We start from the raw sequence: 17,589 nt of genomic DNA on the forward strand, positions 1-17,589 counted from the left end.
AAAGATGAAACGATAGCAGCTCAGAGCTCAAAGCAAACATTTGACTTAATATGTAAATTGTGATAATGTTGCTAACCAGACATTAAAACAGGCAAATATGACCTAAAACCAATGTAATCCAAAGTAGATTATTCGTGGGTAGCTAGCTAACAATTCTTTGTGGCTATCTGGCTAGCTAATAGTATTAACTAGCTCTATTGACTTACTATGGGCTTACGACCTATGCACACTACACAGTGGGTATTGTATTGTAGGCAGGTAACCATGCCAAAATTAGCACAGCATGTATTTATTAAATTATCAAGATAAAATATTGTAGTCAGGCAACATAGGAGATGTCATTTCGTAATATTTCATTCCGAAGTCGGAGGTATATTCTCTCGCTTCAGCTCAAATAATGGTTCATTGACTTCAAGAAAATGTGTTTTTACATTGTTGCGTCATATTTCTGTGTATACTTTCCGTTGAAGCTTGCATCGATGCATGCTTCAAAATATGTATAAACAGAGTACACATTCGAGAAGTGCCCTCCTTGCTCCGTTTTGCATACATTGATTTGAATTCATACTCCGACCCTCCGTGCTCAGAGCACGGTTGTATGCATTTTGAGAAAAACCCTATGTGCCACCTGCTGTATATTAGGGGTAGTATGGTAAGAACTTCTCCTGGCATGCCAGAAGGTCAATCCATTGAAAGAGCAAATGAGTACATTGGCAAGTGAGCAATGTCAGTGTCTCCAAAAGGCTTTTGTGTTTGCTCAAATCTGGTATCTCAACTCCATCTGTGCTCTTGTCAGCTTTGCCTGGTCGTCTGCCTCTACAAACAGAAAACTATTGATGGAAAAAGGTTATTTAGAAAATAACCTATCTTTTTGGGGGGAGAAGAAATAGCTTCTTTGATAAAATTTTAACTAAAAGAATGAAATGGTTTGAGAGGACTGGTGAGGGAACCTGTCTTATCAAAGATGAATATTAAAGTGATGGCTAAGCATTGCTAATGCTCCATTGTGTTGACATACAATCCCAATTTCATTTGCAGGTTGGCAATCTCTGGCCAATCCCCTGGATTCAAAGCCATGAATACTAATGTTTACCAAAGGCTGCCTTTCTGAGGTACACCGCAGAAACCCTCTCAATCTTGTTATGCCAGAGCAGGGAATCTGTTTTTTCTTCATCCTTTCATCCCTCAATCAAAAGACGGTTTGGGTGGAATAAAAAAAAAGCACATCACAGGATAAACTTATGACACCTATATTCATGACAAGTTTTAACAAGGATTCTTTTCCTGAGCTGCGTCTGTAACTCAGAGTTCAATAATGTTGAAACAATATGCCTTGTTTTTTTCTCGTTTCCTGTCGCTCTCTATATTCTGTTATTCAATCTTCACTACAAAGAACTTGTCTTCTAAGGCTGATTTATTTTAGCATGTTTTTCCCCCTTGACATTACCTACCCTTTATGTTATGACTCGATATAGCACCTGGATTTGTATAATAGTCCTAATGTATAGCTGATATGATTAACGACAATTTAGTTTAAATTATAATGCCATTTTAAAGCAAGATATCCAAATTAGTGTTGTGACCACAGATACTACAGTTGAGCATATTTAAAAAACATTTTTTTTAAAGCGCTAGTCCAGTTCAACCCCCCCAACTGTACTGCCAGGACAGCCATTCTATAACACTGAAGAAACACTGTAGCAACTAAGCCTTAGCAAATGCTCCAACACTTTATCAATACTGTTGCTTCAGACAATCTGTAACAACTCTGTGTAGAAACACTGTAACAATGTTGGAGCAATTCTCTACCAAACTTAGCAGCAACCCTAGCAGCAATGCTATAACAATGCTACGGCAACTCTGTGGCAACGTTCACCTTGTGGAGATAACAGGGCTCCTTTAATGATCTGTCTGCCAGCCATGCGTCCATCAGTGCAGGGCAGATGTGGCTGAAGGCCCTAGGCCTCAGCTTGCTGCTCCCTGTGCATACTTCAGCCCCCCCGACAGCACACACATCCCTAACGCCACCAACGCTACCATGTGACAGCTGAATAAATCTCCCACAAGGCTTACCTACAGCCCCAACAAATTATAGCCACACTGAAATTAAGGTCACCGCATCAATACTAATGAGAAGGAAGACTGGAGGACTGGGGAGAGAATGAAAACCCATTCTGAGGTGTGAATATGATTGCACTAACATTCAAAAAGTTAAGTTTGACTAATTTCCTGTGATTGTCCACCGGCTTGATGCAGGCTCTCACACACACAAACAAACACCTGTGCATGCACACACACTTTGCCAGTGGGCATTCACCAGAGTGAGTCCCAACTGAACTCCTAGAAATTCCCAGAAATGGCTTAATGAATGAACAAGGTCTTTTTGAGCCAACAGGCTCCAGGGTTTGGAAAAACAAGCCACTTCTGAAGATGAGAGAGACAGTGAGCAGTCCTCTCATTCTGTGCAGCCATGGAAATAAGAAAATAAACATATCTGGTACTCCCTCTCTCACCCTACCTCTCTCAGAATAGCTCAGAGTTGAATAAGTATTTCTCCACCTCTGATCTCCAGCTTTTATCCAAATCAAAGACAGGGTTTGCACTTGGACAGGGTTTGCACATTTTATATTTGTACGTTTTTTGGTTCAAGGCATTCAATTGGTTGACACTCTAGTTGCCCTATGTCATTGCCATTAGTGAATGTGTGGTGTCAAATCTCAGACAAGTATAGTTGTTAATTTCCAATAATTGCTTTTCAACTGATTGATTTACAATGACAAGCCCTTGAGTTTTGCCCCTCGGGCAATTCGTTTATTGGTTGGTTTATTCACATGGATGATATGTATTTCAAAGACTTTATTATGGATTTCCTTTCCACATGCTTCACAGAGCAGGTTGACGTTTATTGGGATGAGTTTTGTCCTGGAGGCAGAACTGAGCGATTTCCGCTAGATGGGCCAGCTGCAAAGTCAAAATTGGCTATGTTGTAAAGATTCATGAAAACAACATTTCACTTAGGGCCCCCAAAAGGCAAGGGTCGGCTCTGATGGCATGTGGATGTGGGTGTGCAGATCTGTGGACCACTGCGGCCCCCTCATGATGAGTTCAGATTTGTGGCCCCCACCCCCACTAAAGTTGCCCATCCCTGCTCTACAATACAATAGTGTTGTTATTGCTCCAGTAGAAATTGTTCAGACAGCGACTATTTCATGATGATAGCGTAAAAAATGAACTTTCACACTTGGGGCCTTCACAAAATGCAAACATAAAGATGTTGATTTCTGGTGCATATCTAGATGAAGTTGTTTACAGACTGTAAATGCTGAGGCACTTTGTAGTGACATTTCCCTCTGTTGGAAAAGGACTCTGCTATCTGGCGAGTACAGACTTGAACTAATCCATCAAACAGCTTTCTTCTAAGCAGTGGCTGTGGCCGAAACACAGAAGCCAGGTTAGAAAATAGTTCAAGGCTCCCAATCCTCGCCTGATTCCAAAAGTCCACTTTTGTCTGCTCTTGAATCAGTTCAAATTCATATAAAACCAAAGATATGAGGGGAAATCAGAACGGGTAGCTCTGAGTGCGTCAAAGAGACCAAACAATGCTGGTGGAAATGGTATCCAGTGTCTTGCTGTAATTTACATATAGATGCTTATAAAAAATCTATTTAAAAAAGGGTAATTGTGCGTGGTCTTATTGTTTTCAACGAGAACTTCAGTACTAAATGACAGGAGCTGTACTTGACTGCACATATATGGTCTTTGTCTGAAATCTGTCTTGCCTACTATTACCTAAACTGCATATTGTGTACTAATCATAATACATACTATTTAGAACATACTGTTTCGTAAAAACAATTGCATTAATCAAGAAATATCAGCACACTAGGCTCATCCTACTGAGAATAAATAATCTAATGCGCAATTACTTTGATTCCCGCCATTCTTTCATTTTGGTACAGTGCATCCCCTCAGTTGATTATCAGCTATTGTCAAACACACGTCTGTCTCAAAAGACAATTATCCCTTCCTTAAAAGTGTGCAACGAATTATACGAGATGAAAAGCCAAAAGTAATATGACATCCTGGTATTTAAAGCACACACATTTTGCTCAATTTAACATACTATACATCTTTTTTTAAATTGCATACCCAAAATGCCTAGAATTTTATTGTTCATTTGTATTTATTTATTTGACCTTTATTTTGACAGTGAAGTCATACTGACACTAGGGTCTGTTTTACAGATGAGCCCTGCATAAATACATCAAACACATACAATATACAAAATTGCAAAATTACAAAATATATTAAGAAAAACAGACACATTTATGAACATAGAGATCTCTGATCATCACTCTGAACTGACCAAGGAGGAACAGAACATCTTATATCAGAGAGCTCTGGAAGTTGTTCCACATAAAGGGAGCAAAAAAACTCAAATCTGCTTTTCCCAAATCTATGGAGACCGAAGGGTCCTCCAGTGTTGTCCAACCCTGAGACCCTGTTTGGTAATTTATACGTCTAAATTGAATTAATGATGATAGATACATAGGAAGTTTCTGCATTAGTGCTTTGTAGATAAACACAAGAAAAATATGCTCTCTCCTTAAATAGAAAGATGCCCAACACACTTTATTAACCATCACTAGTAATACACCTAAGGGCACAATTGAAAACAGCATCTAGTGGTTTAAGTGTAGATGCTGCTGCATGCATATAGATAATATTCCCAGGGCCTGGACAATTTCCTTCCGATTAACAAAAGTCAGACATGCTTTGTTTCTGTAAAAGAAACCAACCTTGAACTTCAACTTATTTACCAGCACAGTGATATGTTCTTTAAATGACAGTTTGTCATCAAGCCATACACCAAGATATTTGTAGGAAGGAACTTGAACAATTTGTGTACCGTTCAAACTAGTCATTAAAAATTCATTTAAATCTGGGTTATAGGACCTAATAAAAGCATTGGTTTTTTTGCATTTAGAACTAACTTTGAATCCAATATGGACCCATGCAGTGCTTGGAAATTAGACTTCAAATGTGAAAAGGCTAGGCCAACCAATGGGGCAATGGAATACAACACAGTATCATCTGCATAGAAATTAATATTTTTTTTTACAGCATTACCTATGTTATGTATATAGATTGAAAACAGTAGTGGGCCGAGTAATGAACCTTGGGGCACTCCTTTATGTATCTCAAGGAATTCTGATTTGACCCTTTATATCTTGATGGCCTGAGTTCTGTCATTGAGATAATTATGAAACCATCGGCAAGCATCAGTAGCCAACTCTATCAAGGACAGTCTACAGCAGGCCTGGGCAATTATTTTCCATGGAGTGCCATATTAGAATATATTTTTGCCATCACGGGCCAGATTCATATTACAGGATTATACATCATGTGTATGACTGTGTTGACAGATATCTACTGTAAATCACATCCAGAAATGTTACTAATTTAACTTTTTTAACATGCACAGAAATAAACCACATCCATGTTCTTCTTTTGGTAGGTATTTTCATTATTAAACATGCAATGAACTACACCGAGAGAAATGTACACTGTGCATTCAGCACCATGGACAGAACTCTTGTTAATGGTTATGCACAAAAACAAAAGAAAGAGAAAGAGCTCAACATTACATTTAAACTACTCAATCAGTGAAGGCGTGAAGAAGTGAAGACTCTGATTGGGCATTGACTAGAGCAGTGAAGTCAGGTATAGTTTCTGACATCGCTATGCGCAGGATTGCTGAGAGGTGAGAGTCAGTAAGAGATAATCTGTGCCTTGGCATGTTATATTTCATCAACAAAAATGTCTGTTCACATACATAGGTTGACCCAAACAGTACAAACATCTTCTCAGCATGGCTCCTAATCTTTGAAAAGTTTTGTTCATCGAGAGATGCATAGAACCTTGTCAGTGACTGTCACGGTTTTCGTCGTTGGATGAGGAAGAGTAGTCGGACCAAAGCGCAGCGTGGTAAGTGTTCATGTTTTTTTATTGAACTGAACACTAATACAAAATAACAAGAGAATAAATTAAACCAAGGTGCAAACACTAAACAGAAAATAACTACCCACAAAAACCATGTGGGAAAAAGCTACCTAAGTATGGTTCCCAATCAGAGACAACGATAGACAGCTGTCCCTGATTGAGAACCATACCCGGCCAAAACAAAGAAATACAAAACATACCCTGACCAAACCAAAATAGAGACATAAAAAGCTCTCTACGGTCAGGGCGTGACAGTGACATTGTTTTGAATAGTTCTCCAATCACTGTATTAGACTGAAGATCAAAAAACTCAAATTGCTGGTCAGTGGCAGCGTTATCCACATTGAAGGTGAAAGGAGAGGAAACAAACAGCAAGTCATTTTCCAGCACTATGAAATCCTCAAAACAACGAGAAAACTCACCATTCCAAACACGCATCAGCAATATATACTTCTGCCGCTGGTCATCTGATAGAAAACAGACTAGTAGTGTGGGAAGGTGGGTGAGATTGTTGGCTTCTACTTGGCGGGTCAGGAGGAGTCATTTCCCTTAAAGGCTTTGACAAGGCTGTACATCTGATGTACAAAAAGGCCCTTCCCTTGTAGATTGGAATTCAGTTCATTCACGAGGGCCATGATGTCCATTGTGAAGGAAAAATCAGCCAACCATTATTTATCTTGCAGTTGAGGGCAATCCACAAATTTCTCTTTCATTTGCAAAAACTCAGCAATCTCAGACTTCAGGTCCCACACCCTTTTAAGTACCTCCCTCAAACTCAGCCATCTCACGTTTGTGTGGTAGGGGACATCTGCATGACCTGTCTCTTCCAACAGTGATATATATTTATATTTTTAATTATTTTATCTTTATTTAACAAGGAAAGTCAGTTAAGAACAATTTCTTATTTTCAATGACGGCCTAGGAACAGTGTTTTAACTGCCCTGTTCAGGGGCAGAACTACAGATATTTACATACTACCTAGGGTTTAAAGATTTTGTTCTTATGAAGTTTACCACTTCAGTGACTGCCACGACATGGCTCATTTTCAGAACACATTTACAGAGCACCTCCTAATGAATAATGCAATGCAGGAAAATAATTTCCTGATCTGGGTTCAGCTCAGCTACTTGAACTTGTATCCTTTTGAAAAGCCCCCCAATTTTTCCTGTCAAGTGTGGTCACACTGGATAACTTTTCAAAACTCAGTCCCAGCTTTGCCACACACTTATTAACCTCCTCCAATACATTTTCCCTGTGGTTGTGCTCTTCATTGACTGCACTGAAGCAAGCTACTCTGTAATTTCAAAGTCTGGGGTTATGCCTCGTAAGAATATCGACACGTGCATCACTGCTCTCATCCAGGGCCAAGGAGAAATAGGTGAAATTCTTTACCTTGTTTTTCAAATGTTGTTCCATATTCTCTGTGATGTCCTCAACACGCTGTGTCACTGTTCGTCTTGACAGGGAAACATTTTCAAACAAGTATTTCTTGTCGGGGCAAAGTATTGCTGCAGAGTCAATTAAACATTCTTTAATGAATTCACCCTCAGCGAATGGCTTGCTATGTTTAGCAATTTTGTTTGACTGCACATAGCTAGCTCTCGTAATTCTGTTGTTTGCTGAATGCAGTTTTGTGAAAAGTCCTTGCTGCTTATGCAACTGAGGAAGCAACTCTTTCGATGCACTTGCCCTCTGCTCAGAAGACATATTCCTATATTTCTCTGCATGCTTCGTCTGGACGTGTTGGGACAAGTTGTAGTCTTTCAAGACAGCGATTATCTATTTGCACACTAAGCACACATCTTTCCCTGATACCTCAATAAAGAAATATTTCGTTGACCACTGTTGCTTGAACACCCTACATTCATTGTCTACTTTTCTTTTCTTTGAAAATCTCATTTTTGCGCAATTTCTAGCTAGCTACTATTTGTAACTGTGATGTGTGTGTCAGCTTGTCAGTCACTGTCTGTCCTCGTGCAGTTGTTATTTATACCCTCCTTCAAAATAAATGTCCCACAAGCGGTGGGACTTAAATCATTACACAAAGGTGAATATTCAGTGGGCTTTTTATTTGAGTAAAAAATATGTTTTTCAAAACTTTACTATCGCAAATTCTACATGTGATCTGAGCATGATTCCGCGGGCCGTATCGAATCAGGCCGCATACGGCCCCTGGCCGGCCTTTGCTCTGGTCTACAATATCAAAATCTTTTGACAAGTCAACAGATATGGCAGCACAATTCTTTCTATAATCTAAGGCATTTGCCATATCATTTACAGTGGTGTAGTAATGTTATATGATGTACTGTTTTATCTTTTGTTAGTATGTAATGTAAGTGCTTTAATATGTTTGGACCCTAGGAAGAGATAATGGGGATCCCTAATAATGTAATAAATACATAAACAACCATGGTAGCCGTACTGGTGCTATATTTAGATCTGAATCCGGATTGATTAACATTAAGAATACCACTTGCTGCTAGAAAATAAGGTAGCTGTTTGTTGACCAATGATTCTACTATTTTTCATAAGAAAAGGAAATCTGGAAATGGGTTGATAATGATTAAGTTCAATACTATCCCTGCCCTTATGGAGTGATAGCACAAAAGCTGATTTACACACTTGAAATATTTCCTAATACTAAAGTAAAAAAAAAGAAAAGTGTGTTACTGAACCAGCAATGTTGGGTGCTGCATACTTAAGCAAAGACGGACATAAATTGTCAGCCCCTAATAACTTATTGGTGTCAATAGCTAATAAGGCAGCAAGAACTTCTGTTTCTGTCAGTTGGCAAAAAGAAAACCCCTGACTACCATTCCCCAAATCATGTGTGGATGACTGATCATCCATTGAGGCAACTGCAGACTGTATGTGTGAAGAACAGTCAACTGACTGGCCAAGACCAGTATGACCACCATTTCTTTCAAATAGGAAACAAGCTGAGATAAATGCTGATTAAAAACATCACAAATTGTAACTTTTCAGTAATGATGCAGGAGTCTAAAACGACTTGCTTAGGCAGGGAAATACAGGTACCCCACTTCAGTAAATGAATAACAGTTTTCCAGAATTTAGAGGGTTCACTAACAGAGTCTGTCATAGCGCTAAGGAAGTAGTTTGATTTGGCCTGTTTAACCGAGGCAGTTCACCTTTTTCTCAATTGCCTAAATTGCTTCCAATCAGCTAACGAGCCAGTTTGTCTAGCCTTGGCCCAGGCTTGATTTCGTTGGAAGAGGAGAGCACCATGGAATAGTTCAGTTTTTGACTGAGTCACTTGAAAGGGGCATGTCTATCAGCCATATGGACTAGAACAGCATCAATCTCTGTGTGCTGACAGAACGGTAGGGAGAAGCTTAGTAATATCCTGTACTCAAGCCCTGGGTTAGCACACCCTGGGTTAGCACAGGGTTTTTGCTCGAGAAACACCAGAGCTGCTAAGACTACAGCCGGTGAGATAGAAGAGGACATCTGCCTATTCCTACACCTTACATGATTTGGGAGACCCGTCGAGGACTTGCGAGAGGCAGAATCTCAAAAGGTCCTCAACTCTTGGACACGGTTCGAGCCTCCTATAACCAACAAAGTCTCATTCACCGTAAAAGCCAACGGAGAGGGAGTCAGAACAAGGGACGAAGGTGCAGGTACCTCTCGAAGCAGAAGCCCCCAGGGATGAAGGCTCTGGAACCTCTGGATCAAGGGTGATGAAGCTGTTTGAAGTCTATTATGGGTTTCCCACCACCAAAGAGGCCCCAATTGCCAAAGTCTGCTGCTTTCGTGCCTCTCTGGCTGGTTGGCAGGGTAAATAATAGGATCATCCACTAAGTCATCCAGAAGCATTCTACTAACTCCATTTTCCAGGGGAAGGGGGAGACTCCTTTGGGGTGGGATCACTTCAGAGCTCCAGCCAGTCAGTTATGGAGAGATGACACGCCCATCAGATCAGAGCGGCGTCCAACTACTGGAGTAGAAGAGAAAGAGAATGTAGGCGGAAGTGGATTCCCCAGTAGCTTGTTTAAGTTTGCTACTTGTTTGCTACGAGTAGCCACTTCGCCTTTGTAGTCCTCTGAGAGCAAACAGTTGCTCCATTGAAAGTCTGGACGGTCCACATTGTCCCGGAATAGAGCAAATTATATCTAGATAATATATTTTTAAACCTTTATTTAACTAGGCAAGTCAGTTAAGAACAAATTCTTATTTACAATGGCTGCCTTACCGGCCAAACTCGATGCTGGGCCCCCAATCACGGCCAGTTGTGATACCGCTGGATTTGAACCAGGGTGTCTGTAGTGACGCATTTAGGATTGAGATGCAGTGCCTCAGACCGCTACGCCACTCAGGAGCCCATAATGTAGCATTGAAACCATTCATTAGCAACCACCATTTGAAACTACAGGCTAGCTAGGCCAGCTAGGCTAACTGTGCTTCCGTCTCATTCTTCTTGACAATAATTTACAAAAAAATTGCTATAAACTACAGTGGGTTCACAAATAAAGCCTCACAGTGCCTCCCGAAACAAGCATAGCCCGTGAAATGGCAAAAGCACAAGCAACACACACCTGAGTCACAGACCAGTATGGCAAACGGAGAGAAAGTAGAGGACTTGCTCATTGTATGGTTCCTGGCTGCACATACACTATACAAGTGGTGATGTAGAAGCAAGCAGTAAATTTCAGGGCAGTGAGCCAAAACACTGGTCAACAAGTTGAGGAGAGACAGGTAGCAGGAGCACTAGCTTAACAACGAGCAGCAGGGTGTACACTCTCACAGCCTAGAACGCAAGTACGGGTATTCGGACATGGCCAGTCACTAGCAACATATTCAGGCTCTACCAGACGGTGCCAAAAGTTGGTCCAATGACATGACTGTATTACAAAAAATTCAGTTCAGCTCCCACTGGACTACTCAAAACTAGCACATTGTTGTAACTTTAAGAGAAAGTGTAAGTATTGTTAATGTCCCCACCTCTTTAAGGAATACCTAGGATAGGATAAAGTAATCCCTCTCACCCCCCCTTAAAAGATTTAGATGCACTACTGTTCCACTGGATGTCATAAGGTGAATGCACCAATTTGTAAGTCGCTCTGGATAAGAGCGTCTGCTAAATGACTTAAATGTAAATGTAAATGTCCCCAAAGAGGGAATATGTCTGGTGAAAGCAGAGTATGTGGGTAAGGTTAAGAATCTGTGTGTGTGTGTGTGTGTGTGTGTGTGTGTGTGATTGCATGCATACGTATGTGTGTTCGTGTGTATTGTGCAAGGTCTGCCCCATTGATTGTCTGCAATCATGGAGGGGCCTTTGTCCAAGTCAGTCTCATCTCAAACAACCCAGAATCCTCACAAAACTTCCACAAAACACAGATACAGACCCTTGTGGATTTAGATACAGAAAGAGGTTAGAGTAAGAAACAAAGAAAAGAAACAAAGAAACACATTTAAATAATGTTTTTGCCCTGTTTGCCAGCACTAGTTACCAACTGTTCTGTAGACCAGGCAAGGCTTATCATAAAAGAGAAGAGAAAATAAGAGAAAAATACAGCACTTACTGTATTGGCAGTTCCTTCCCATGTACTCCCCGGGGCATTCGCACGAGTAGTTGGCAACCAGATCTGTGCAGATGCCCCCATTTTTACACGGGTCTCTCTCGCATTCGTTAACATCTGTAAGAGCCAAGAAAACAGAAAAGAGGCACATTAATATCTTTGAAGCAGAAATGTTTGCAATTAGCAGGACATGGTTCCGATTAATTTGCATTCGTGGGGAATATTTATTGAATTTGCTCCATTTGATACTTGATTCTGCCTCCCCAAGATGCTTTCGCTGAGATGGAGCGGCTGGCTTCCTGAAGCTAATACATCAAATGGTTTCCTGGGATCGACCGTTAATGCTACCCACCAATTTAGGTTTGGGACTTTCAACCAACATATATACAGTGGCTTGCGAAAGTATTCAACCCCCTTGGCATTTTTCCTATTTTGTTGCCTTACAACCTGGAATTAAAATAGATTTTGGGGAAGGTTGTATCATTTGATTTACAAAACATTCCTACCACTTGAAGATGCAAAATATTTGTTATTGTGAAGCAAACAAGAAACAAGACCAAAACAAAGACTTGAGGTTGCATAACTATTCATCCCCCCAAAGTCAATACTTTGTAGAGACACCTTTTGCAGCAATTACAGCAGCAAGTCTCTTGGGGTATGTCTGGCACATCTAGCCACTGGGATTTTTGCCCATTCTTCAAGGCAAAACTGTTCCAGCTCCTTCAAGTTGGATGGGTTCCACTGGTGTACAGCAATCTTTAAGTCATACCACATATTCTCAATTGGATTGAGGTCTGGGCTTTGATTAGGCCATTCCATGACATTTAAATGTTTCCCCTTAAACCAGTCGAATGTTGCTTTAGCAGTATGCATAGGGTCGTTGTCCTGCTGGAAGGTGAACCTCTGTCCCAGTCTCAAATCTCTGGAAGACTGAAAAAGGTTTCCCTCAAGTATTTCCCTGTATTTAGCGCCATCCATCATTCCTTCAATTCTGACCAGTTTCCCAGCCTCTGCTGATGAAAAAATTCCCCACAGCATGATGCTTTCACCACCATGTTTCACTGATGGGATGATGTTCTCAGGGTGATGAGAGGTGTTCGGTTTGCGCTAGACATAACATTTTCCTTGAGGGCCAAAAAGCTCAATTTTAGTCTCATCTTACCAGAGTACCTTCTTCTATATGTTTTGGGAGTCTCTCATATGCCTTTTGGTCGAACACCAAACACATTTTCTTTCTTTTTTTTTCTTTAATTAAGCAATGGCTTTTTTTCTGGCCACTCTTCTGTAAAGCCCAGCTCTGTGGAGTGTACAGTTTAAAGTGGTCCTATATACAGATACTCCAATATCCGTTGTGGACCTTTGCAGCTCCTTCAGGGTTATCTTTGGTCTCTTTGTTGGCTCTCTTATTAATGCCCTCCTTGCCTGGTCGGTGAGTTTTGGTGCGCGGCCCTCTCTTGGCAGGTTTGTTGTGGTACCATAATCTTTCCATTCTTTAATAATGGATTTAATGGTGCTCCGTGGTATGTTCAAAGTTTCTGATATTTTTTTTATAACCCAACCCTGATCTGTACTTCTACACAATTTTGTCCCTGACTGGAGAGCTCCTTGGTCTTCATGGTGCCGCTTGCTTGGTGGTGCCCCTTGCTTAGGGGTGTTGCAGACTCTGGGGCCTTTCAGAATAGATCATGTGACACTTAGATTGCACACAGGTGGACTTTATTTAACTAATTATGTGACTTATGAAGGTAATTGGTTGCAAAGGGGGTGAATACATATGCACGCACCTCTTTTCATTTTTTTTTTTGTTATAATCTTTTGAAACAAGTAATTGCTTCATTTCACTTCACCAATTTGGACTATTTTGTGTATGTCCATTACATGAAATACACATACAAATCAATTTAAATTACAGGTTGTAATGCAACAATATAGGAAAAATGCCAAGGGGGATAAATACATTTGCAAGGCACTGTAGCAGGCTACTGCACCACTACTGTGTAGACTTGAGCTATGCAATGTAAAGAATGTACAGTACATTAGGTAGTAAGGAATGTACACATCTTCAAACTAGCTGGAACTAGCTGGTCTCATGCCATTTCATCTACAGATCACAGAACAGTGACACATGTCAGTCATCATGTTCTTTAGAGGCAGATCGAAATCAGTGCTGTACTGTTTACATTCTAAAAATTCCCTATTGGTCCACAGTCTGTTTGCTATGTCTGATCTGATACTGACGTCAGTTAGCGTTTGGGGCAAAGTCCTGCTGAGAATAACCTACTGTGAACCGGATGTGTTTCATGACAGGAGATCTCATAAAGGAATCCACTTTATGGCATCCTGCCAGTCTCATGCACACAAGAAAAAGGTTGGAATAGATTTTGAGAAGAATCCATAACTTGGCATTTGGAAACATACACATAAGCAAAGGTCTCATTTCCGCCTCTAGTAAAGTGAGTACTAAGACACTTAATCCCACTCTAAAGCATGCCCTACTCTTCAGTGACTAATAAACACTGATTCAATGATTATGGAACAAACTCTGCAAGTTTAAGGACACAAATATTAATAAAGTATAAGCCTGTTAGGATGTTTTTCTGAAGATTTTCTGAGATGTTATCTTCCACATCTAAGTGCAGTATCCTTGCTAATACATCCATAATAGCACACATGCCCTCGGATCAGCTGATGACATTTGGCCAAGCCCACAGCATACAATCAAAACTCCAAATTAAGGTTTGTCTATTTAGCAGCGTGACAAGACAGTTGAAAGACAAATTCGATACTGTGTTCTAAAAGTTGCGGAAAGTCACATTCACAAAGGTATGCCTATGTCTAAGGTGGCATGTGCCGTTTGAAAATGCTACCGTGTTCCAGGTGTGTCCCAGACAATGTTCCAGACATCATTCTGGGAACACGTGTGGCCCTCATATAGGCACAGATTACACTGTGATATTCAAAGAGCACATATATGTGGAGCATCAGTCACAGTAGCCCCCTACTCATATGATGCATGTGATGATGGAGAGAATACCCCTGCTGAGATGAACCTTCTCAACCTGACAGTGAGAATTCAAGCACTGAAACTAATAAAGATAAGCCCTCCATAACTGAGCAGAATCAGCTGGAACATGCACACCACAGGGGAACAAAGAGAATAACTGTAACGGCTTTCTAATGGTGAAGGAGAGTCGGACCAAACTGCAGCGTGTCTATTGTGATTCATCTTTAATAAACAAACGTAACACACAACAAAACACTAACACTACAAAACGAAAACCGAAAACAGCCTTTACAAGTGTCTACTAACCTCTAACCAGGACATCAAGACACACAGGACAATCACCCACAATAAAACCAAAGAATATGGCTGCCTAAATATGGTTCCCAATCAGAGACAACGGTAAACACCTGCCTCTGATTGAGAACCACTTCAGACAGCCATAGACTCTCCTAGAACACCCCACTAAGCTACAATCCCACTATACACACATTCCAAAATCCCAAGACAAAACACACCACAATACAAAAACTCTATGCCACACCCTGGCCTGACCCAATACATGAAGAAAACACAAAATACTTAGACCAGGGCGTGACAATAACATTATATTTTGAAAGGCATATCATCTGGACCATATGTCTAAAGTGAGAAAGACAAGGGCTTTCACTGTTGCCACTACAGACATAGACATTGGTGGGTCATTCCGTGAAAAGAGTACCTTTGACATTTTAAGTAGAAATTGTGCATGAACATTGACTTTAAAAAAAAAAGTTATTTTATATCAGATTTTTTTTTAGAAACAGTTGAAGTCGGGAGTTTACATACACTTAGGTTGGAGTCATTCATTTGTTTTTCAACCACTCCACAAATCTCTTGTTAACAAACTATGGTTTTGGCAAGTCGGTTAGGACATGTACTTTGTGCATAACACAAGTCATTTTCCCAACAATTGTTTACAGACAGATTATTTAACTTATAATTCACTGTATCACAAGTCCAGTGGGTCAGACGTTTACATACACTAAGTTGACTGTGCCATTAAACAGCTTGGAAAATTCCAGAAAATGATGTCATGGCTTTAGAAGCTTCTGATTCTGAATTTACATCATTTAAGTCAATTGGAGGTGTACCTGTGGATGCATTTCAAGGCCTATCTTCAAACTCAGTGCCTATTTGCTTGAAATCATCGGAAAATGAAAAGAAAATCAGCCAAGACCTCAGAAAAAAAATTGTAGACCACAAGTCTGGTTCATCCTTGGGAGCTATTTCCAAACGCCTGAAGGTACAATAGTACGCAAGTATAAAAATCATGGGACCACGCAGCCGTCATACCGCTCAGGAAGGAGACGCGTTCTGTCTCCTAAAAATGAATGTACTTTGGTGCGAAAAGTGCAAATCAAACCCAGAACATCAGCAAAGGACGTTGTGAAGATGCTGGAGGAAACAGGTACCAAAGTATCTATATCCACAGTAAAACGAGTCCTATATCGACATAACCTGAAAGGCCGCTCAGCAAGGAAGAAGCCACTGCTCCAAAACCGCCATAAAAAAGCCAGTCTGTTGTTTGCAACTACACATGGGGACAAAGATCATACTTTTTGGAGAAATGTCCTCTGGTCTGATGAAACAAAAATAGAACTGTTTGGTCATAATGACCATCCTTATGTTTGGAGGAAAAAGGGGGAGGCTTACAAGTTGAAGAACACCATCCCAACCGTGAAACACAGGGGTGGCAGCATCATGTTGTGGGGGTGCTTTGCTACAGGTGGTTCTGGTGCACTTCACAAAATAGATGGAAACATACGTGGATATATTGAAGCAACATCACAAGACATCAGTCAGGAAGTTAAAGCTTGGTCGCAAATGGGTCTTCCAAATGGACAATGACCCCAAGCATACTTCCAAAGTTGTGGCAAAATGGAAGGCTACCCGAAGTGTTTGACCCAAGTTAAACCATTTAAAGGCAATACTCCCAAATATTAATTGAGTGTATGTAAACTTCTGACCCACTGGGGATGTGATGAAAGAAATTAAAGCTGAAATAAATTATTCTCTCTATCAATCTATTATTCTGACATTTCACATTCTTAAAATAAAGTGGTGTTCCTAACTGACCTAAGGCAGGGAATTTTTAGTAGGATTAAATGTTAGGAATTGTGAAAAACTGAGTTTAAATGTATTTGCCTAAGGTGCATGTAAACCTCTGACTTCAAATCTTGCTAAGACTAAGAATCTTGCCAAAAATCTGTATTTTGACTTGCCCCTCTGTCAAACCTGTGTCACATCTAGGAAGATTTTAACCCAATCACTCATTTCACCATCATTGTAAATCCCTAGTTTTTTGTGTTGCTTTGATAAAGTAAATTCTGAAGATTAGTGATTCATTTACGTATTTCCCTCATTTTAAGGTCAACCCTGTTACGTGAACTGAACTCTCATTTGAATGTGTTGAAACTATTCCATTGGGGGAAAAAAAAAATCTAAAGAAACATTGAACATTTAATAGTCAAATCATAGACTAAAATCTGGTGAGCTGATTCTATTCTTTTTGGCAATTTTGTCATCTAAGTGCAGTATCCAAGCTAACACATCCATAACACACATTACCTCACATCAGCTGATGGCATTTGGCCAAGCCCACCGCTTACTATCAAAATTCCAAATGAGGGTTTTTCTGTCTATATCCGAATTGAATTCTTAGTTAGCAGTGTGATGAGACTGTTGCAATACTGCATTCTGAAAGTTGAGGAACATCACATCCACATTGGCATGCCTGTCTATTGTGGCATGTGAAGTTTACATGTGCTACCTTGACAATGTTTCAGACACCGTTATGGGAACACATTAGCACTCATTATAGGCTAACATTCCATTTATTTACTATTATATTCAAAGAGCACATAGACCTATGGAGCACCAGTCACAGTAGCCAACCCTCATATGATGCGTGTGATGATGGAGAGAATACCTCTGCGGAGCTGAACTTTCTCAACCTGACGGTGAAAGCACTGAAAGCACTGAAACGAATAAAGACAAGTCCTC

At 40.3% G+C, this 17,589-nt stretch overlaps 1 protein-coding gene across 3 annotated transcripts in view; it reads right to left on the reverse strand.

The window, feature by feature from the left end:
- LOC115111165 (EGF-like repeat and discoidin I-like domain-containing protein 3) overlaps positions 1-17,589 on the reverse strand; it is a 228,777-nt gene that overhangs the window by 105,142 nt on the left and 106,046 nt on the right. For all 3 annotated transcript variants that reach the window (XM_065011424.1, XM_065011423.1, XM_065011422.1), the window contains one exon: positions 11,547-11,660. In XM_065011424.1, the coding sequence (XP_064867496.1) occupies positions 11,547-11,660 (114 nt within the window). The remainder of the gene's footprint in view (positions 1-11,546; positions 11,661-17,589) is intronic.

The sequence above is a fragment of the Oncorhynchus nerka genome, linkage group LG27 (assembly GCF_034236695.1).
Source record: "Oncorhynchus nerka isolate Pitt River linkage group LG27, Oner_Uvic_2.0, whole genome shotgun sequence".
NCBI lineage: Eukaryota > Metazoa > Chordata > Actinopteri > Salmoniformes > Salmonidae > Oncorhynchus > Oncorhynchus nerka.